The following is a 22,171-nucleotide window of genomic DNA, read 5'->3' on the forward strand; positions in this document are numbered from 1 at the left end:
AGATACGCTCCAGGGGTTATATTTTGGGATGCCTGCCAGCCCCTCCTTCTTCCTTTGACCTTGCCCTCACCCAATCCCTGTGGAGGGAAGGCTGGGCAGCCGTATCTGTTTGGTTCCTGTTGCCAGGCCCAGAGCTGAGTGGAGGAGGGGCGCTGACCGGCTGCTGGGCTCTGAGAATCAGACTCACTTCCCTAGACTTCAGCGGGAGACACAGGGAGGGCACTTGGTGTCGGAGGCCGAGGCCATGAGGAGAGTTAGGACAGTGATCCGGGTAGTTAGTTATAGAACCCTATGTACAGCCCAGTCATGGAGAAGAGGAAACCCAAGATCCCCTTACAGGTGGGGGACAGTGGTACTGGGGAGGAGGGTGGCCAGAGGGAGACGGTGAGAGAGATGGCCAGTGGGGAGAGCGGCTGAGTCAGCGGTCCAGCTTTTCATTCTGGATGTTTCAGACAGCACCCTCTGGAGCTTGGTATGAATAGGTTCCCCCTCCAGGAAGCCAGAAGATCCACAAGGGGCTTGCTCTCAGAGTCCTGGCCAGCATTGAACGCCCTGCCCTCCCAGAGTCCCCAGAACCCCATACAGGGCCTGGCCCTGCTCAGGGTCCCCTCCCCACCTGGCCAGCCCACGGCTGCCCCAGACCAGTGTCCTGCCGGAAGAGACTCTGGGTTCTGAACACTCTAACACAAGAGTGTGGCCACCTACCAGGCCTATCGGCTCACCTGGCCATTCCAGGGTCTCCTCCAGGGACACCCGAGGTAAGGGCTCCTCCAAATCAACACCAAACCACCTGACTGCTTGCTTGCTTTCTGGGTTTTTTTTTTTTTTGTTTATTTGTTTCTCGTTATTGCCTTTGTTTTTTTGCCAGTGATCGGGTAGGGGTGGTGGTTTAAAAACTGAAACGGGCGCCTGGGTGGCTCAGTCGGTTGGGCGGCCGACTTCGGCTCAGGTCATGATCTCACAGTTTGTGGGTTCGAGCCCCTTATCGGACTCTGTGCTGATAGCCAGCTCACAGCCTGGAACCTGTTTCAGATTCTTTGCCTCCCTCTCTCTCTGACCCTCCCCTGCTCACGCTGTCTCTCTCTCTCAGAAATAAATAAAACGTTAAAAAAAATTAAAAAAAAAAAAAGCAGAAACAAACACCCAGAGCGCTCCTTAAAGTTCACAAAATTGCTAATTCGCCAAACCGTCGTTTTTTGTCAATTTATTTAGAAAACAATTAACATGGGCAAATGAGATACCTCAGTGTTACAACAGAGTATAGAAATGTCTAGCAATAGTCAAATAATTTGATCTTTAAATACAAAATAACCACATGAACACCTAATATACAGGTTTCATCTGAATACATATTTATTAGATAAATATTAGAGGTTGTCACATCATCTAACTACATACAGCTTTGCAAGACTAGAAATCACAATTAGGTTTCTGACCAGTTTAAAGTTTGAAATGGTTGCATTGTACAGAGATGTACAAAGACAATGACAGTGTCTGTGGGAGTTACTTCAGGCTGCGCTGTGGGTGTGTTTATGTGTGGACATGTGAATCACCTGCAATCATGATATCAAAAATTATACAAAGTATGAATTTGGTTACAATTTTCTTCTGAAATCCCCATTTCTTTTCATTATTTCCATAGCACCCTAAAAATACACAGGTGGCAGGACCAGTACACTGAAGCTAAATAGTACATGGAGGTAAAATAAAAAAACGAAACAGAACAAAAATTCCTTTCCACACAGGGTCAGAGTATATTACAGAAAACAAATGTGGAGAGAGACCTCACAAACGCTAACAGCATCTAGTTTTTCCACGTTAAGATGGAATTCCAAGCCTTTTTTTTTTTTGTTTTGTTCCGTAAAATAAAAACAATACACATTCCAAGGGAAATGAATGCATCTGTTAACGTGTCTCTATTTCTCATTTACATATGTACACACGTCCCTTGAGTCGCTGCTGCTGACGTCGTCCTGTCTAGATGGTCAGGTCGAGGGAGCAGACGTGTAGCTCTCTGGGGTGGGGGTGGGGGTGGTTAGGGCTTTCATCAGGGAAGAAGTAGGAGAAGTTTCTCGAAAAATAAAATGGCTACAGGGAACATGATACACGGGTAAAGCTTCGAACCAAGAAGATGGGGTGATTGCCTGTACTCGGGCTTTCCCGCCTGCCCGCTGGCGCCCTGTCCCTCTTGTGGAGTGGCAGCAGAATGTGTCTACGGCCTGGGTGGATGTTTGTCAGAGAGAAGTGGCTTGCTGAGGCCTCGTTTTTGCTGAGGTTACTTATGGCTCCAAGTAGTCGTCCAGAAGGGTGAGGGGAGCATCCCCCCCAGAGTTCAGAAGCGCCCTTGCGTGGGGAGGCTGTCGTCGCCTGAATCTGTCACCAGCCAGGGCTCTCTCCAGCCCTGGGCACCTTTCGGCCTCCCTCACCCCCTGGCCCGGCTCCAAAATCACCCTGGGGGAGGACGTCCCCAGAGCACGGGCTGCAGGCACCACGGTTCGGGAAAAGCTTTTTGTCCAACGTGCTGGTGGGGGTTCACTTGGGAGGGGGGCCCAGGAAACCTGCCTCAGGTGCCGAGCCCTGGCTTCCTCACAGCTGGTTGAGGGGGGTGCCCGGAGCCCGGGCTGTGGGGAGCATGTCGACCCTCTGTCCGAGAAAGCTGTGGGTAGGTTGGTGAGCAGAGGAGGGACACCCGATCAGGAACCAGAAGGGACCCCGGGGCCTTTCTGGGAAACAATAGCACAGCAGGAAGCAAGAACTTCTAAGGAAGGCATTTGTAAGTCTGTCTGGGGCAGGACGTTCCCAGATGGCCTCGCGCGTGTGTGTGGCCACCTGCCAGGGCTATCGGCCACCGGGCGCAGACGGCCACGTGCTCCCTGACATCGTCTTGTCCCCGCCGGCCGACTGGGGATGGCTCTGTACAGTGGGTGGCCTGATCAAACTCGGGGCATGGCCAACCCATGTACTTTTGTCCCTTCGTCTGTACAAAGAGCCCTGGTTGCTTTTTTGTTTTTGTCTGTTTTTTTTAAAAAAAAGGACTCGGTCTCGTTGTGGAGTCAAGGTATTTTAAAAACACCAGCAAAGGCTATAACCAGGTCATGAAAATGTTGAATATTATCAAAGACAATACTAAAATATTCACAAAGATATTTACAAAAGCAATTCGTAAAATAATTGATTTGCATACTGAACACCACGCTGTTTGAAAAAGCCTCGACAAAACGGGACAAAGGAAAAGGAGGCGGGGACAATGGCAGCTTCCCTACAGGAAACCTGGTGCCGGCCGTTGGGTACAGTGACTAGAAATCAACAGCTGGGGCCACCGTCCCGGTCAGAGCCAGAGGAGTGCGGGGGGCTGCCCGCCACGGCGGGGGATGGGGGATGGGTGGAGGGGGACACGGAGATCGAGAACACAGACAGTGGACGGGAAGCGGGAGACCCCAGGCAGCAGCAGGGAGGGGCGCAACGAATTCACAGACGTGACCCAAGTGACGGCCCAGCAGCATCACAGGCCATGCGGCTTAGGGGGACACAGAGGACCCCCAGACAAAACGGACGCCCCACAAGCTACCCGGGAGACTCCGAGAGCAGTAAGCCGGATGGAGCGAGGCAGTGGAGGGAAAAACCAGAGGCTGCTTCTGCCCCAGCGAGCAGCAGGGTGGGCAGCTTTGCAGGGCCGAGGGACACAGAGGGAAGGAGAGGCCGGCAGCCAAGTGAGGCACAGAGACACCACGTGATGCTGGCGGGCATGTCCCGGCACGTGTGGTGACAGACCGACCGGGGTGCAGCCGGGGCAGCCTTGAGCACAGGGCCAGCTGGGACAGCGGGGCCGGCGCCCACCCAGGTGCCCGCGCCTCTCCGCTGCCCCCTCGCCCCCGGCTGTCAGAATGGACGCAGAGGAACTGGGACCGAGGGAAGCGGGTGTCCCCCTGGAACAGTCTGGGAGACGCGGGTGGGGGCAGGAGGGAGGAAATAAGGACGCGTGGAGAGCAGCGGTTTGCTTGCCGTCCAAGTCCACCGTCCCTTTTCTCAGATGACCTTGTAGCTTAATTAAATTGTCACTTAAAAACAGGGAGTGGCTTGGAGCAAAGTTCTAAGTTGCCGTTCCTATCCGACTTCGGCTGGTCGCATCCCCCTGCCCCCCAACTAAGGGCACAATGACTTCGGCTGGGTACGCCCTCCCTCTGCTGTCTGAGGCGGGGCCCCGGACGGAGTCCAGAGGTCGTGGGGCCCAGCTGCACTGCCCTGGCTCTGAGGAGGCCCTGACCCCCCTTCCCACCGGTCCCCAAGCAGGAATGGCACACCCTCTCTGAAACACAGAATCTTGTCCTTTTTTTCCTCTGCTTTCTGAGAGAGAGCGTTTACAGGGTATCTTGGCTTAGAGGTCAGGGGTCAAAGTGACGACCTTGGCCCCTGAGAGAGTTCTCTTTCCCAGAGGTTTGTGCTTTTCTGTGGTGGGTGGTGGTGGTGGTGGTGGTGGTGGGTGGGCCGTTCTCACTGCCGCCAACCGTCACTGCTCCTGCAAGGCTCGGGGCCTGCCTGGGTCTCGGGGCGCCTTCTCTCAGGCTCAGTCACTCGAAGGAGGCTCTGGGCCAGGAAGCAGGGAGGCAGGGTTACAGTTTAGAAACCGGAAGAACCTCGGGGGCACTGGAGGGTCATTTGGAATCAGCACACACAGAGGGACCAGGAAGCCTTCGTCAGCGTGTGCCCTCTCGCCGGGCCGGTTCCCCACGGCGAGGGTCGTCTTCGGGGCCCGCTCTGGGCACGGGCACGGGCGCCAGACCCACACAGCCTTCCCAGTGCACCCTCCCGCCCCTCCGCTCTGAGAAGGCCGCAGCAGGGGCGGTCTGAGGGCACGGGCTCCCAGCGGTAAAGTGTGTGGGGGGCAGACGGGGAAGGAGGCAGAGTGGGGAGGGACGGCCCCAGTGGAGGGGCGGCCTTCAGTTGTTCTCAAAGAGGGACAGGAGGTCATCGTTACTATTGCTCGGCAGGTCGGGAGGATCCAGGTACGAGAGGAGCTCGTCGGGATTTGTGAGTTCTGGAAGGAGCTGGAAAAGAAGTACAGAAGCCCGGATGAGGGGCCAGCTGAGGGACTGGGCCGGCCCAGGGTGGGGACTGCAGGGGTGCTTGCTCTCTCCCTGCTGCCTGGGGTCCTGGCCGGACAGGGGAAACTAACCACGGCTGGCCGGCCTCAAATGCGCCCAGGCCACCGTGCCAGCCTGAGGCCACACCGGTGCTCATTGCGTGTGGGGGAGAGAGGCCCGCGGCCCACCCGCCGGCAAGGCTCGTGGCAGGTCAAGGGGCTTTCTCTCGATCCCAGTGACCCTCTGGCCCCAAGACCCTGCCAAAAGGAAGTGTGGGTCACCAGGGCCTCCCAGGAGAAACCACGTGACTTTGCACGTAAGGCCGAGTGGCCCCTGTAGCTCTCGCCACCGTGGTGAGCTCACTGCTCTCTGGTGAGCCTATGACCGGAGGGCGGCACGGCGCCATCGTTCCCTGCGGTCCCCGGGCTGAGGCCGCAGGCTCCCTCTACCCTCCCCCTACTGTGAGGTCCTTGGACTCTTTTTGTCACACCGGGGATCCTCGTGACCCTAAGAGCACCCCCGCTGGCCAGGTCTGGGGAGGAGAGCTGGGTGAGAATCCTAAACGGCCACACAGCTGAGTAAACCCACTCACCATGAAGACACTGCCTGCGGGGGCGGAGGGCCACGACAGTGGGGCTGAGGCGTGAAGGGGGCAGAGCAGGAATCTAGATTCTCTGGGAATCTAGAGCCTGGGGGCGTGTCCCTTCCTGGCCACAACCCTAGCCCCCATCCCTCGAAGGCTCTTCCCACCCCACTTTCCAGAGCGGTTCAGGTCTCAAGGCGGGAGACCCCGAATCTCAGCCACCCACTTCTGCCCCAGTAGCCCTGGCGTGACCCGAGGCCGGTCCTGCTGTCACCCCACACAGCGGCCTCTCTCAGAGTGAGCGATGGAGCAAGCGGAAGCACAGGGCGTGGACGACACACGGACAGGAAGCTGGACACAGACATACACCAGCGAGACAGACAGAGGGACCCTGTCACTTCAGCCCTTCCCCTGCCTCAGGCCAGAGAATGTGGCAGACACTGAGATGGCGAGCTTGATGTGGGGGCGGGGGCAGAGGGGGTCGGAAGAAGGGCAGGGGGCCTTCCTGGGCTTCCTCCAGGACCCTGGCAGTGAGGGCCTGCAGTGGGGGGCAGAAGGTGGGGTGGGGCAGGGAGGGGCTGCAGGACTGTGGCCAAAGGGACCAAAGGGCAGGTGCCGGCAAGGTGGTGCGGGGCAGGGAGGGTGGAGTGTGGGGGGAAGGACGCTGGGCCCTTCGGTGAGGCTTCCCCATTGTGGGGCTTCCTGGTTCTGGACCCAGGGGAGGCAGGCTGGCTAGGCCCCCCACCACCCACCCAGCCCCTCACAGCTGCACCTCCTCCACCCTGGGCCTTGAGCCCTCAACACCCACCCCTGCTCTTAGGCAGGCCCCGGCGCCAGGCCTGGCCCCAGGCCAGTGGTGACCCCAACTTACATCCAGCGAAGGCTCCGGCATGTCGGATGCTCCCTGTGCTCCGGCCTGACCCTCTAAGGCTGAGGAGGGGTTAAAGGTCAGGTCGCTGTGTGGATGGCTGCCGGGAGCGGCCTGTGGCGGTTGCCGGGGAGGCTGGGAAGGAGGAGGAGCCCCACTGTGATGTAATGGAGGCCCTGACTGGCTGCTGGGGTGTGGGACGTGCAAACCTTGTTGTATGGAGGGATGGGGCTGGTCAGAACTGCCAGCGTGTGGCATCTGTGGAGGAGGAGAGAGCAGGAGAAAAGAAATGTGAGGTGACGCGGCACAGCAACGGGACGCCTGGAGAAATGAAAACCAAACAAAACTGGGAAAATAACGAACCCCCAAAACAAAGCCACCCCCGTACAAAGCTCGATGCTTTCTTGCTGTTGTTGTTTTGCGGAGAAGCAAACAAACAGAAGGCCTCCCCTGAGGCGGCCAGTCAGGGAGGCTGTGTAGAGGGAGGTGGGGAAGGGGCCTTGGAGGCCGCGTGGGGCCAGGAGGGAGGGGGGCAGGGGAGCTGAGACAGGCAGACCCTGAGAGCGGGGTCCAGGCCCCCGCACGTCCCTCTGCCTCGGTAGCCCGGACACCATCACCACAATGAACAGCGAGGGCAGAATGGAGAAGCAAATGGGCACGTTTCCGGGGAGGCGGGGAGGGCGCCGCAGGTTGCGTGGCGCGGGCCCCCCTCCCCGTCCTGAGGGCCAGGGGCAGCGGAGAGCAGACACGGACACACAGCATGGGCAGGCGTGCGGCTCAGGACAGGGTCTGCGATGCCGGGACACAGACGCTCCTTCCGAGAGCCTGAGGTGGCAGGGGCGCGCCCCTTGGGACCAGCCCTGCCTGCTGCCCAGGGCAGGATGGAATTGAGCCCGAGTCCGAGGGGCACAGCAGGGCCCCTCCTGTGGGCCATCGGCCGAGGCAGCTGTAGGCCATACCCCTGGCTGCTGAGGCAGGCACCCCCCGCCTCGCTGGGCACTAGTGCTCACGGAGGGGGGACCCCGGGGAGGCGCTTCTCTGACACACACACTGTGCTCTCCCATGTGCATGGGAACCGAAATACCAGGGCTGTGGCCGGGCAGGGGACCTCACGGTGCATGATGTTTAAATGTCCCTGCTGGTGTGTGCTGTCCCAAGCAGCCTCCCTTCAGAGCTCAGATCTCGGAGCACAAGTCCACACCCTTGGCCCGCTGCCAGCCTCCCACCACACGCGCGCTGTGCTAGCCAAGGGGAGCCAGGCCCGCCAGGCCACTGGTGGGCAAATATCTCCTTGGTCTTTTTACACCTTCCGACCCACCCCATCTTGCAGGCCACGCACACATTTCTTTTTTTCTTCGTGGGTTTGGAAATAGCAGTCTGATCTCCAGACCCTAGTTCCTCTTCCCGTTTCTCCTAAAGCTGCTCCCAGGCCCTGCTGGGAGCCTCTGCTCAGTCCGGCCAGTCGCAGGCAGCGCAGGGCCCTTCCATCCCATCCCAGGACCGGACTGTACGACTGTGGGGCCGTGTGAGGGCCGCACATGAGGTGGGAAGGACCAGGGGAGGCTGGAAGGATGGCCACCATGGCTGTCAGTAAGAGGCTAGCTTGGGACTCCCCCCCATGCCCATGGTTGTCCCACAGCACCCATTCTGGGGGACAGGGAGTGGCTCACGCTCCTGGAGCAGCACCACCCAGGCAGAAGGTCCCCAGATCTGCTGACACGGCTGTCCCCCTCGGGACGCGAGGGGCTCTCTGAGACCTGCTGATACACCTGTCAAATCTCTTGCAAGGGACAATCTGGTGAATCAGCACCTGAAGGGAGCCTCTCTGGCAGTGCCCGTGCATGTGGGCATCTTTCCCAGCTGGTGCCTAGGCCAGGCCAGTCTATCTGTGACTGCGCCGTCCCTCTGCACAGCTGTACATCTGTGTCGCCCTCTAGCAAAAGTCCAGGAATAGGGAAGGTCGGTGCATATCTAGGGAGCCTCCTGGGGGGGCTGTGAAGCCACCCCCAGGGCTTCGGGCCCTCTACAAAGACCCCAGGCGGCAGGGAGCAAAGGGCAGGGCCCAGGAAGTAAGTGGCATCCTGCTGCCACTCGCCAGTGCTGGGATCTCTGAGGACTCAGGGTTTGTGATGGGTGAGTGTGTGTGGGGTTGGGTGGCTCCTGGGCATGGACTGCTGAGGAAGCGGGGGAACTAGGAGAGGGGCCCCCAGAAGTCAGAAGCTCCATGAGGCAGAAAGAAGCCTGCAAAAACTGTGGCTGAGGCCCTGTGACAGCAGCTATGCCTGACTAGGCATTCTGGAATCCCGCAGGAGACATGCTGCAGCGTCCCTCTCCCAGAAGCCTTCCGGGTACAGCCGCTCTTGCTGAGAATCAGATGGCTCAGGGCAGGGCAGCTACTGGCGAGCCAACCCTGTGTGGATCACAGACCGATCCAGAGGCCCTGCCTCCCAGGTCACAGGGTGGAAGATGGGAGGGCCCGGAGCCCTGTCCCCCAGTGTGGGCCCGCCCAACCCCACTGCCAGGCCCTCTGTGACTGACCCCTCCTCTTGAGGGGAGAGACCGGGGACAGACAGAATGACTTTGGCCCTCAGGCCTTGGTTTCTCCAAAAGCCCCAACCGTGTTTCCTGCATCCAAGCGCTGCCAGAAACCTTTGCTCCGTGGGCACAAGGGCTGTGTCTATCTTGCTCACACCAGGTACGAGGCCTGGCCCAGAGCAAAGGCTCAACAAATGTTTGCCATGTCAAAGAGAGCCATGCATGCAGTACTCACTGGAAGGGGACCTGGGGGGAGGCCAGGCCTCTCACCGCTGTTGGGCATGTGCTAATATGTGACACGGGACGGGAAGCGAATATTCTCAGGCTAAGCACAACGGCCAGCATGTCTTCTTGCGGGAGGTGGGGAAACCCTGAAGACTCAGACCTCTGGGGAGCAAGTGCCTAGGTGTGAGAGAATTCTAGATAGCTGGGGCTACAGTAAGTCAGCCTCTGAGTGTATGTGCCAGGGGGAGAGGCTGCTGGCAGTGGTGCGGGGGGGCGGTGCGGTGGGCACATGGGGGAGGTGGGCGTGTGTATGTGTGGTGGGGAGCCTACAGCGTCCCCCATCTGAAAATCCAAAGTCCTAGGTGAAACCAACGTCCTTGGCCAAGTCCAAGGACACCAATGGGCCATGACTCAGCCTCGGTCAGGCCTCTCACTTCCTTCCGAGCCCCCACATCCAATTCTCAGTCCTTCCCCTTTGCCCGGGAGGGAACTAGGCAAATATCATAAAAGTCCTTGGGAAGCCCTCTGCTCCCGCCAGCCCCACACGGAGGTTGGCAGTGAAGGGGAGGTCAGGGCGAGGAAGAGGTACTCACAGTTTCCTGCATGGGGTGACTGAGGGGTTTCTCGAGGGCGGCCATGTTGTTGGGCATGTCTGGGGGGTGGGAGAGCTGGGGGGGCCCGTGCATGAAGTCGTTCATGGACGTCCCGCCAGGGTTTCCGTGGGGGAAGTCAAAGTTGCCGTGGCCCTGGTAGTTGTTGCCTGGGGAGGAAACAAGATGGCAGCATGGCAGTGTCACTCAGGGGGAAGGCAGCCACGGGGCGGGGGATATGGGGGACACAGAGTGCGTAAATTGAGATGGCTCCTGTGGCCTTAGACAGGGCAGCAATGCTGCCCCCTCTGGTGGGCCTCAGCACCCCAGGATGTGAGCTGTTTTACAGTTACAAGTGTGAGCAAGGGGTAGGCCAGGCTCCCGAGGGCGGGGGAAGATGAGGCCCCAAGCTGAGACTTCCCACCCCCAGACCGGTTTCCTTGCCGCCCCCATGTGGCTGCACCTCTTCAGTGGGAAGACCCCAGCCCAGAGTGGGAGATCAGGATCTCAAGTCCACAGAGAAAGCTGGACCAGCCTCGAGATGACACCAGTAGAGGCCAGCTGTCCGGACTCCCTGGCCCTTGCTCCCTCCCCAGCATGGCCGCGGCAAGGGATCCAAGGACCAGCATGCTGGCAGGCTGCCATGTGGGCTAACCTCTCTGGGCCTCTAGTCATCCAGGAGCCTGGATCCCACAAGGAGATACCATCCCCAGTGTTCAGGGGGGCTGGGCACGTTCTAGGGACCCAGGGCAGGACAGCATAGGCAGCATGGAGAGTGAGAAGGCAGGGATGGTGAATTTGGTGGCCAAAGACTGGAGCTCCAGGCTCCTGGACTCTGGGCCTGGAAGAAGGGGAGCGTTGCAGGGACAGGCACAGTACAGATGTCACGGAGACACATGGGAGGGCCAGGGGAAGGGCCAAGGACTCCAAGCAGGAGTGTTCTGTTAGTGCCTCCAGCAAAGCAGGCTCCGAAGAAGGCAAGGAGCTGTCCCCTGGAGCTCCACGAGGCGGAGCCCACTGCTCAGCGGGGTACGGAACCAGGTGGCAAAGGACACAGGACGGGGTCGAATGGGCCACTATACCCCCAAGTCCAGGGACACGGGTTGTGTTTCGGGGTGTACGCTGCCTCTACCTCTTCACACCGCGAGCCCCCCTGCATCTGCCACACAAGCCCAGAGACCCTGTACCCCTGCTGGGACCGCCCCTACCTCATCCAGTAGCACCCACCTTGGTTGCTGTAATCGTTGGAGTTGGCGCCCCCCGGCGGAGGCGGGAGTGGGTAGGGGGATGGGCCGGGGCCCAGGGCTGCGATCATTTCCATGACATTGGGCATGATCATCTGGCTGGGACTCATGGTCTTGAACCGCTTGGAGGGGATGCCATCTGGGTCATCTTTAATGTGTAGGTCTGACTTGATGGGGACTGGCCGCCAGCTGCACGTGGGGTCGATGGTGACCTCTTCAAACTCGGAGCTGGGGAGGGAGGGGAGGAAGGGGGGAGGGCTGAGGTCACGCGGTGCCAGGCCTGGGACACAAGAGCTTCCAGCTCAGATGGACGCTGACGTGTCACTGCCCAGGCCCCCGTCCCTATCCTCACCACACTCTGCGTATGACAGGGGTGAGAGGGAGTTTTACATTAGAGAATGGGGGGAATGTGGTGAGAAAAAGCAAGGGGCTAGACACAGACAGCTGGCCCCAACACCTCCCATCCAGGAAGTGGCTGTCTGGGGCACTACCTTGCTCTGGCTGAGTTTGGTCCTTTCTAGAAAGTTCATTTGCCCCCGGGAGGAAAGTCCCTGAGGTAGAGTCACAGAGGTGAGAGCTTGAGTTGGTGAGTGGTCTGCCAGCCTGGGGCAGGGGTGGGGGGTGGGTGGGTATCAGGAATGTCCCCGTGCTCGCCTCCTCCTATCCAGGCCGGCACTGCCCCTCCCTGCCCCCCCCAGCCCCCCCGTGCACATGCCCGCCCCAGCTGGGGGCCTACTTACTGTTGGATGGCGTTCAGGATGCCCCACATGTACTGATCCACCTCCAGGCCCTCAAGCAGAGCCGTTTTACTGGAAAAAAAGAGAAGGGGCTTGGCCTTTGCTCATGGAGCCCAGAGAGTAGAACACAGCGCGCCCCTCCCATTGTGTCAAAGAGACGCTGCCTTCGCCGCTGGTTACTACGGGAGGCAGTGACGAGAGAGCGCGGCCTCGCGACAATTGATACAAAAAGATAGTGCCCGGCCCCTGTGCTCCGAGCCCCTCTGCTGCGCCTGCGTTCTCTGTTTCGCTTTTAGGGCAGGTGGAGGGGGCTAGACCCCAGGGGTCAGGGCCAGATGGAGGCCAGTGCAGAAGGTCCTGCCGGGGGGACGGGTGTTACTCACTTGCACACAGGACACCTCCAGGTCCCACGTTCACAATTCAGCTGCAGGTATGACTCCAGGTCAAAGCACTGTGGCGGCCGGGAGACAGACAGACAGACAGACAGATGAGAGGAAGCACAGGTGCAAGTGCCACCGCCTCTGGGACCCTTATGAAGACCTCCCAGCGGGGAGGGAGTGGGGCTGGGGGAAGATGGGGGCTGGGGCGGGGGGGCCGGCGATCATGAGGCCTTTCCACTGCTCACATGGCCACGCGGCCACATTGGGTCCCTGCGTGGGCCACTCCTCACACCACCCTTGTGCCCGATGGCCCCTCGCTTGCGTCCTCTGAGAAGGCTTCCCAGCTCGCCCAATGGTGCCCCTCACAGACTCTGACCCACAATGGCCCGGCCTCCCACCAGCCCAGCCCCGGCCCTGAGAACACATCCGGTCTGGTCCATCAGTGTGTGTGGTGCCCCCAACGATCTCCCCCGGGATGCTCCTGTCCCACCGAGAAGCCCTCCAGGCCTGCTGTGTGGAGGGTGGGGCTGAGGCTTCACCAGGCTTGGCCCCCCAGCCTCCACAGGGGCAGCTGCCCCACCCATCTTCTGGGACTTCTTCCTGAGCACCACCCACCCAAGGAATCGCACCCATCCAGGCTGCCCACGTTTGCACCCAGACTGTGACAGTCACTCACTCCACGGCCACTTCCTGAGCACCTGCTTGTGGCTAGGCCCCAGGACACCGCAGCGATCAGGCAGAGGTGTCCCTACCCTGGGGCCCCAGACCAGTTGTGGCTGTGTGGGCAGGGCTTGCAGCTGGCCTTGACATCTGTCAGGACAGGGACTGTCTCAATCAGTTCTGGGGCCCCCTGGGAGCCTAGTCCTGGGCAGGGAAGACACTCCCTCAAAGGACGGACGGAGGCTGGAAGGAGTGAATACAGCTGCTGATGGCCTCGGAGTCCTCTGAGGACCAGCGAGGGGCCCTGCTGCGTCCCCTCCACCGCCCCCCCAACCTGCCCCTCACCATCCCAGACAGACTCCAGCCATCCCGCTCCGGCTCGAGCTGCACCTGCCAGGACCACTCACCTGGACGTGCTTGCAGTCGTGACCTCGAGCAGGCAGCTGGATGCGCCGGAATGTGATGGGGCACTTCAGAGACACCTTGATGGCTGTCTGCTCCACGCCATCCTCCCCATTGAGGGTCGTGTTGCCCGAGGAGGCAGCCACGCTGCTGAAATTCCGCTTGACTGTGGGGGCAGGAGGCACAGGTGGATGAGGACAGGGCCGTCCTGCACACATCCCACTCCCTCGTGTGGCTAAAACACACCTGCTTCTCCACTGCCCCGCCCCCCCCCGCCCCGACACTGGGAGGTCCTCGGTAATAACTAGCATGCCCTGGCCTGATCAAAGGGGCGATTGGCCCACTGGGTGCCCTGGGCCACCGGGCTCTCTGGGACGGCAGCCCCCACGTGTGACGTGTGGAACACGGGTGTCCCTGAAGGCAGCTGCGTGAGCTCCCCAGTCTCTGTGGAACAGCCCTGCTGTCACCAGCACGGGGGACTTTCTACAACACATACAGAAACCCGGTCTGGAGCTTCCCACTGATGTTCTGGTGGAGAGCCCTGCGGGCACTGTTGTGCCCACTTCTGCAAGGGTGGAGACGGGAATGGGTAACCGCCGGGCGGGAACGGAGGGCTCAGGATGTAATGTGGAGAAGCACCATCAAAGCGAGGGGCGGTGCTGCACTCCCTGTACAGCGCCCCTGAGTCATCACCGAGATATCTCCTCCAAAGGAGGGGACTCTGAGCCCAGTCCCTCTAATTTATACATGAGCAGTCGAGGTGGGGAGGCCGGTCTGGAATCCACCCCCGGGGTGAAGATCCCCTCTGTCCAGTTCCTAGAAGGGATCTTCTAGGTGATCACCTCCTCCAGGAAGCTTGCCTGGCCTGTCTACACCATGCTGTTTGGTTCTAGTTTGCCTCACACCCCGTGCCGTGAGCCAGTCCTTCCACACACGGCAGGCCTCACAGCCCATGCTCATCTGATCGCCCCCATAGCCCCAGGAGGAGGGACAAGGAAGGCTCAGGCCCTGGTTCTGGCCCTCTGCGCCCCCACACTCACTTTTCGTGATACAATGCTCGGCGGGCAGGAGGCGCTTCTTGAGGAGGCCTTGCAGCACAGAGCGCACGGAGGGCCGGTGGACCAGCTGCAGCACGAAGAGATGGGACTGCCGGGGGAAAAAGGGCACTCAGTCCCTGCCCCCAGGCCCCCACGCCCCGCCCCACTTGTGCCCAGAGGACCCGAGAGGCCGAGCACAGGAAAGAACCCGTGATCCACAGTGACACCCCTCTAGAGGAGGGTCCCTTGAGGCCTGGGAGCCTGGGCTCTAGGCTGACTTTGGCACTGAAAATAGCCCTGGTGTGAGATTATGGGACACCAGGCATCGGGACTGGAAGGGGGCCTCACTTCCTAGCCTCGTCGGGCACGGCTCCATATCATGTGTTCCCCACCTTTCCTGCCAAAGGGGGTCACCCCTGTCTTCACTCTTCCAGGAAGCCTTCCAGGACTGCACACCCCCACAAGCCCCTACAGGCTCCTCATTCTGACAGCATTTCCCATCCTGTGACTCCTGTCTCTGTTCCTAAGGGCAGCATCAGTCATTTGCCTTCTCTTATATCCCCAGGGAGGCCGGAAGAGTGGAACAGGCAGGCAATCTGTCTCCCCACAGGTCCCCGAGCAAGCCCCGTGTGCCAGGCCCTGATCTCTGGGAGGACAGGTGTGGCTCAGATGCAGATCGAGAGCAGGGCACAGATCGGAGGGACACACACACACACCCACACACACACACACACACACACACACACACCATTCTAAGATAGCTGGGTTGGGGGAAGGAGGGAGAAAGTTAACTTCAGACTTGGTAGAATTGCATCTGGGCCAAAAGGTGATCAGAATATAAACATTTCGTGTGGCAGAGGCCAGAAGAGTGCCTGGCTTTGAGGGGTGCAGAGAAGGTGCCAGGCACGGGGAGACGGTGGCCAGGAGGAGGGGCCTGCAGGAGGAAGCGGAGGCAGGTGCGTGGAACGGATGGGGGCTATGGTGTAAGAGGGTAAGGGGCCAAGTCTGTGGCCAAAGCGCGGTGGCTCGAAGGCTATTCCATGGCCCTGGGGCAGCATCTGTGAAGATGTGTTTCTGAAAGACCACTGCAGTGGCCGCCGGGGTGAGGACAGAGACCCGCGGTCAAGGCCGCGGGCCAGAGGGGCGCTCCGCCCGCCGCACCAGCCCCGCCCGCACACTCACACAGCAGCAGGCCGTGACGGTGATCTGGATGGTGTTGCGGCCCGGCTGGCACACGTGCTTGAGGTGCAGGGGCTTGTGGGAGGTCTTGTTGTCACCGCGCTCAATGGTGAGGGGCGTGGCATTCACGCTGACCTGCACCGAGGCCGGCCAGTTGGTGTTCATCTGCCGGTCCTCGTGGTGGTAGCACTTGAACTGCAGCTCCAGGTCAGACCTGAGGGGCGCGGGAAGGCTCAGACCCGGGGCTTCGGGACCGCCTCGCCACGGCCCTGGGCCCTCAGGGCCACGCAACCTCCACCGGCACCGTGGCTCCCCGGGCATTCCCCTCCCACCCTGGATGCCTCCCTCTCCCCGCCCACATCCCCAGTCCAAGCCCATCGTCCCAGATTCCGCTGCACACTCCACAGCTCCCTTCTATCCTGGGCCCCCCAGGAGAGAGACAGAGGACAAAAGGGACAGACGCTAATGTGACAAGAGCAGCTAGGAGACTGATTATGTCCCAAACCAGACTCCTGTTGGGAGAAGCACCCAGCCCAGGGCCGTGTCGGGGGCAGTTCTCTGCCCTCGTGGGTGCTGAAGCTATGGCATCTAAGGACCTACGGACCCAGCAGTTAGCCATGTACGTGTGGAAAGCCGACAAGGCCAGGGCGCCGTGGGAGGCCTCCAAGCAAGGGTACTCGGGGTAAGGAGGGACGGGTGAGCAGTGTGGCCGCCCAGGAGTCTCTCTACCCTCCTGCCTGAGCATCTGAGCTCCTGCACCCTTACGCGCCCCCCCACCCCAGCTCTGTCTCCAGCCCTCACCGCAGCCTGCCTGGTGTGGTCAAGGCATTGAGGGAGCCGTGTGTGTGCGTGTCTGTGCCCAGTGCAGACCCATCTCGTGCCTTTTAGGTGCTCACTGGGCAGCGAGAGGCTGCAGGTGTGGCTCGGCAACCTGAGTCCTGCCTGAGGAGGAAGGACAGACGGTGGAGACACCGATGGCTTCAGTATCCGAGAGCGCTGGGCCTGAGCCTCAGCTCTGCCGCTTGCTGTGAGAACCACTGCAAGCCAATCTACTTCTCTGGCCTCACTGCCAATGGGACAAGCACTGCCCACCGGCAAGATCAAGGTAGTGACGTCACGTGTAGAAGGCACAGAACACGGCCTGGCCTGGCCAGCGACCTCTGGACCTTGCAGAGAGCGGGGCCCAATCGATGATGCTGAACAGGTGAAGGTGCTGGGCACACGCTGCTCGGACCTGTTCGAGGGATGTCACCACCAGGGCCCCCGCCCGACACTCACCTCCACATCAGTGTCTGGTGGACCGTGGGCCGCAGGTGAAAGACGTGGTTGCTGACAGCCAGGTTGTGCTCCAGGCGGAAGGGCTCAAGCACGACGCCGTCCCGCACTGGGAACGTGAGCCGCAGCTCGTCGTTGTGGTTGGCTGGGTGGGGAAGGCGCTGTGTCAGCCCCACGCCCGTGGCCACGCGGGCACACAGAAGCGTGGGCTCCAGGGCTGGGGGGGGGAGCTCGCTGGCCCACACGACGCACGCCCTTACCCTGCCTGCTCACAGGGCCACAGAAGCTGGGCCATCTGCCCGCCGTGCACGCCAGGGGGCCCGTCGCTCCTGTCAGTCCCCCCGACCCTATCCCGACCACCCCTGTGTCCCGTGTCCCACCCACCCTGGCTGTCCCTCCTCTCTCACCCCCACCTACTCCCTCCTCCGGGAGCCCCCGGCTTCTCCGCCCAGCCCCTCTCCACAGCTGGGAGCTGCTTTTCCTTCCTGCCTCCAGCCGCTCAGGAAGGTGAGGAGGAGGCCTGCTGGCAGCACGGCTCTACCCCAAATTTCTGGAGGGGGCTTATCTGCTTCCAAGCCCTCCTGCCCTTTCCACACGCCAGGCCCCCACAGGCAGTCCGACAAGCCCCCTGGCTCCTGGCCCACTGCAGGGCCCTGGATAGAGCTGGCCAGTCAGACGGAGGAGGTGGGGCTGGCCAGACTGAGGGAGGAGGTGGGGCACTCACCTGGGGGTGGCGGCAGAGCGCTCATATTTGGCTTGATGTCAGGCGGGAAGGGCGGTTTAACGTCTTGGCTGGGGGACAGGTACGGGGGGATGCTGCTCCCGGGGGTCATGGGGGGCGTGGGGTTCCCTGGAACAGGTGAGTGGGGGTAATTTGCCACAGGAACCGGCCTGGGAGGCTGGGGGGAAAGAGAAACCGCACATAGGTTACGGGGTCACGGGGATAGGAGGGACCACGGCTGTGGACACATACCCTGCCCACCCCACAGTCCGGGGACTATGGGCCCTGGACCCCCAAGGGAAGAGAGCCCTCGCCCCAACCCCCCGGGGACATCCGTCTCTCCTGGTCAGCACTCAGGTCTCTGTCCCCATCGGAAGACAGGGGGGCCTAGGAAGGGCTCCCCATCCCTCACCTGGGTCACAGCACTGCAGTGTTAGGCAGGTGCAGGGCCCCTGCCCACTTGACAAATAGGGACACAGACTCAGGGTGATGGGGGACTGGTGTAATGCAATCTCGGGAGGACAGGAGAGCTGGGGGAAAGCCTGGGTCTCTGGTTGCCTACATAAGACCTTAGGCCATACCGTTCATCCCTCAGCCCAGGGGTCCCCAGATGGAGCCTCCCGGACAACTGGCTCTCCAGGAGCCCCCTCCCTTCTGGGGCTTCTGCATCCCTGGCCCACCTGCCCGGACCTGCGGATTCCATCTGGGCATTACTGTGTTCCAGGGCCCAGGGATGCGCCCTGATCCGTGGGCCCGGGGACGGCACGGCCCCTTGGACACACAGGTGCATGTGGCCCGAACATACCCTGTTGACGTTCCCTTGGCTGTAGTTACTGTAGCTGCTTCCCGAGAAGGTGTTGTTTTGCCCATTAAATTGCTCTGGCTGTTAAGGCAGGAAAAGAACGTGATGAATATGGAAGGCAGGGAAGCTACCGGAAGCCTGCTTTCCTTCCAGATACAGAAACTGGCTGGTGGTGCCACAGAGGGGACGCTGATGAGGCCCGGCCAGTGCTGGGGTGCAGAGCGGGATGGAGGGGGAGAAGCACATCACCCCCTGGGACAGCATTTGCTCTCTCTCTCCACAGCTGGCGATACAGCACGTGCTTACAAAGAGCAGAAACACCTAGTGCCCTGAGGTTGGAGCAGTGAGGGTGGTCACATAAGTGAATACAACTCCTTGGTAAAGATATGTAAAGTGTGTCTAGAATAGTCTCCCCTCCTGAGATGTACTTGATGGTAATCCTAAGAAGGAAAAAGCGAGGGATGTCTGGTGGCTCAGTTGGTTAAGCGTCTGACTCTTGGCTTCGGCTCACGTCATGATCTCACCGTTGGTGAGTTCAAGCCCCGGTTTGGGGCTATCAGTGCAGAGCCTGCTTGGGATTCTCTGTCTCCTTCTCTCTGTGCCCTGCTTCTGTTCCCTCTCTCTTTCTCAAAATGAATAAATAAACATTAAAAAAAAAAAGAGGGAGCAAAAAGCTATGTACCCGAAAATGTTCGGGACAGCGTTCCTTCAAAAGAGAAGAATCAGAACCGACCCAAACATCCAATAGAAAGCAAACCATCCAATAGGATGTGGTTACGTAGCCACAGAATGTTAAACATCCTTAAAACAATAAAAACCATGCAGCCACTGTAGCAACAAGGGACATGCTTGTGATTTCACGTCAAGTGAAAGAAACAGATTCGAAACTACAGCCTTGGTGACAACTATAGAACATGTTGATATCCACGTGCACGTAGGGAAACAACGTTTAGAATTTACTATTAATATATCTAGGTGGATGCTTTTCCTCTAAAAGCATGCATTTTCTTTATTAGTATCTCGTGTGCTGTAAACAGTAAAAGGAGAGGAGAAAACCGCTGTCCGAGCCCACGAGAAAAGGAACCAAGAGAAGCCAGTCGGACATTCTGGTCACTGCATGCACTGCTCTGAGCACAAGGCGACACGCCCTGGAAGCCTCTGCCTGACCTCAGGTGACTTCAGGGGGACACGGGGCCAGGAATACACGGGTAGGGGTGGGGACAGGAGGTGGGGAGGGAGGAAGGAAGGGGCCTGTGGGGTGGTAGGACTCACCTTGTAATACTGCCCCATGTTGACCGTGGGGGGCGGGTACTGCCCGGTGCTCGGCTGGGCGGGCATCCTTTGCCCGGGGTAGTTGGGAGAGGTGAGTGGCCGCGGGGGGTTGGGGGTAGGGTACTGGCCCGGCTGGGTGGGGAACTGGCTGTTTGGTCCATATTGCTGGTTTCCGTAGTTGGGCTGTGGCAGCAGAGGAGAGGATAAAGGGTGTCAGTGTCGTGCGGCCAAGCCGCTCGCCTGAAGGCCAGGACTACCCTGGCCCCTCACCTCTGTCCTTGCTGTTTTCTGCCAAACTGCCCTCCCCACCCAGGCAGCAGAGGCTGAACCAGATGATGCCCGAGGCCCTTGCCGCTCTGAGACCCTGCATTCTGTCCATCCGGCCCGCGGGGTCCCTCAACACGAAGCTGTCTTCTCCAAGTACCTGGCCCCCTGAACGGAGGGCACTTTCAGAGCCTCTCATTCGTGCCATGATGAGGTGGCTCGATTCTAAAGCCCCCATTATGCCTCTCCTAGTGCTTGGTATGTGACAGGGGAGTGCAGAGAACAGGGTGTGCTTCCAGAAAGGTGACTCCCTCGACCCCTGCATTCTGAGGCTGCATCTGGGAGGCACCATCCCCAGAGCCCACACCGAACAGAACACAGATGGTTCGGGCCATGCGTGCAAAGGTGGGGAGCCCTGTGGAGGGTCAAGACACCCCTTCTCAAGAGAGGCAACTGAGAGAGAAGAGAAGGCAGCTCCAGGGAGGGGCAGGACCGCTGGCCTTGGAGGTCTACAAGGTGACACACGACATGCCAATGTCCACCTTGTAGCCGCCTTCCCCATCTGTGCGATTAGGTGACCCTCAGGGCCACCTGACGCCCAGACACTCCAGACTGTTACATCCTGAGGACTCACTGGTCTCCTCTCCCCTGTCTGTTCAAACTCCTGTTTAGTACTGTCTCTCTTGCCTCTAGGCTCAGAGGTCCCAGCTGTGTCCCGGCATCTGGTCGACCCTCTGTAAACACTCGCTTGACAAATGAAAGCAGGATCTGAAGGCAGGTGGAGGAGGAGGGAGGCATCTGGTTCAGTGCTGGAGAATCTGCCACTCACACTGTCGCGATACAGTGGCTGCTCTGCGTGACAGTGGGGCTTCCGTCCCTGCCCATCCTGTTGCTGCAGTCTGACACCTGCCCCTGCCCCAAGGTTCCGACAGTTCAAAGGTTCTAGAAGCGTGCCGCTGAGAGGGGAGGCCCACCTAGCCAGGCAGGGTCAGGGCACATGACTATGCAGCATCACAGCCCAGTGCCGGGCATTTTGTAGCGGGGGAGCATCAGAGTTCTGTGAAGAGGATGATTTGGTAAAAAAGAAGGCCTCTGGCGCGGCACAGGGGCAGGCATGGACTGATGTCAGAGCGATGACTGGGGGTTCCGTAGCCCTTCCTTCCCTGTGATCACCTCCTTGGGGGCCGGCGGCCCTGAGGCTGAGTCTGCAGATGCATCTCTAGCCCGGCCAGCAGGGACGCTGGGGGTGTGAGCGCAGAAGGGGTGAGAGGGGGCCCAGAGCTCGTGTGGGGGCTGGGTGTGCGCGAGAGGCCAGTGGCTTAAGGCCCCATCACCAGGACAGCCAGGGCCTTGACAGCCACGGTCCTCCTCTGGCTGGGGCCTCCCTGAACCGGTTCTCGCCCAGGAGGGTCTGGGTGTTTGAGAAGGTCCCTGACCTCTCCCTTAACCTGGATTTGGGATACCTCCAACAATGGCCAAGCCCGGGCTAGCATGAATGCTGAGCGAATCACACAGACCTTTGAGGGACTTAAGGTTGACTCTAAACCCATGGCAAGCCCAAGCTGAAGGCCACGGTTCTGAGACAAGTAGGGGGAAGCCGGCCTGAGCACAGGTGGCAAACTGACAGCAGCCGGGGAAACTGCTCAGCAGGGAGCCTCGCCTAGGAAAGGAATCAAGGCAGGCTTCCTGAGGAGCGTGCACTGGGCCAGGATTCTAGGGTCCCTGTGTCTTTTGCAGCTGAACTATGTCCTCACCCAGATAGGCCACTTGCTGCTAACTTGTTTTCCTGTTGCTGGCTGGAGGCCCCATGACACCTCCTCCCGAAAGTCCTCCTTCTCTGACCTCAAGATGAATTCCACACACCCCACTGTGCATCACTGCCTTAGGGGTTCTTGCTTAGACCGTATCTTTCCTGCTAAAGTCTCAGTTCCCAGAAGACAGGTGTGGGTTTTACTTCCCTAAATCTCCACTGTTCCCTTGGCTGAGCTGGCCAGCCAATTAGGCAACGTTCCTCCCGAAAGAGCAGCTGACAGTTGATGGAGAAGAGCCCTAAGAAGCACGCTGTCTGCCTTCTGATCACTTCTCTGACGTGCACAGGCTTTAGATAGATGTACAGGGTTTTGCCTTCTCTCTCACTCTTGGAAGTGGGAAGGCCTCACACAGACAGGAGGAAGGTGGACTCGAGGGGGTTCTGCTCCTTATCCAAGTCACCCAGGAGCCAGTCGGCAGCTGCGGCCACCCGTGCCCACCCGGGCCAAGCGCCCCGGGTACAGCCCCTCCTTCAAGTCTTCCAAGCAGCACCAGGAGGTAGGCTGG

At 59.9% G+C, this 22,171-nt stretch overlaps 1 protein-coding gene across 7 annotated transcripts in view; it reads right to left on the minus strand.

Annotated features, from left to right (window-relative positions):
- Positions 1–1,189: 1,189 nt before the first annotated feature.
- ZMIZ1 (zinc finger MIZ-type containing 1) overlaps positions 1,190–22,171 on the minus strand; it is a 231,926-nt gene continuing 210,944 nt past the window's right edge. For 6 of the 7 annotated variants that reach the window (XM_039240532.1, XM_039240529.1, XM_039240534.1 and 3 more), the window contains 13 exons: positions 19,592–19,774; positions 18,323–18,400; positions 17,521–17,695; positions 16,800–16,941; positions 15,525–15,735; positions 14,346–14,451; positions 13,311–13,471; positions 12,247–12,314; positions 11,867–11,935; positions 11,110–11,354; positions 9,886–10,052; positions 6,536–6,790; positions 1,190–5,045 (listed from right to left, as the gene is read on the minus strand). In XM_039240532.1, coding sequence (XP_039096463.1) covers positions 4,938–5,045; positions 6,536–6,790; positions 9,886–10,052; positions 11,110–11,354; positions 11,867–11,935; positions 12,247–12,314; positions 13,311–13,471; positions 14,346–14,451; positions 15,525–15,735; positions 16,800–16,941; positions 17,521–17,695; positions 18,323–18,400; positions 19,592–19,774 — 1,968 coding nt within the window. In that variant the 3' untranslated portion in view covers positions 1,190–4,937. The remainder of the gene's footprint in view (positions 5,046–6,535; positions 6,791–9,885; positions 10,053–11,109; positions 11,355–11,866; positions 11,936–12,246; positions 12,315–13,310; positions 13,472–14,345; positions 14,452–15,524; positions 15,736–16,799; positions 16,942–17,520; positions 17,696–18,322; positions 18,401–19,591; positions 19,775–22,171) is intronic. The other variant, XM_039240535.1, reaches the window with a different exon arrangement.

The sequence above is a fragment of the Hyaena hyaena genome, unplaced genomic scaffold (genome assembly GCF_003009895.1).
Source record: "Hyaena hyaena isolate Hyena2069 unplaced genomic scaffold, ASM300989v1 scaffold_176, whole genome shotgun sequence".
In the NCBI taxonomy this organism is placed as follows: domain Eukaryota; kingdom Metazoa; phylum Chordata; class Mammalia; order Carnivora; family Hyaenidae; genus Hyaena; species Hyaena hyaena.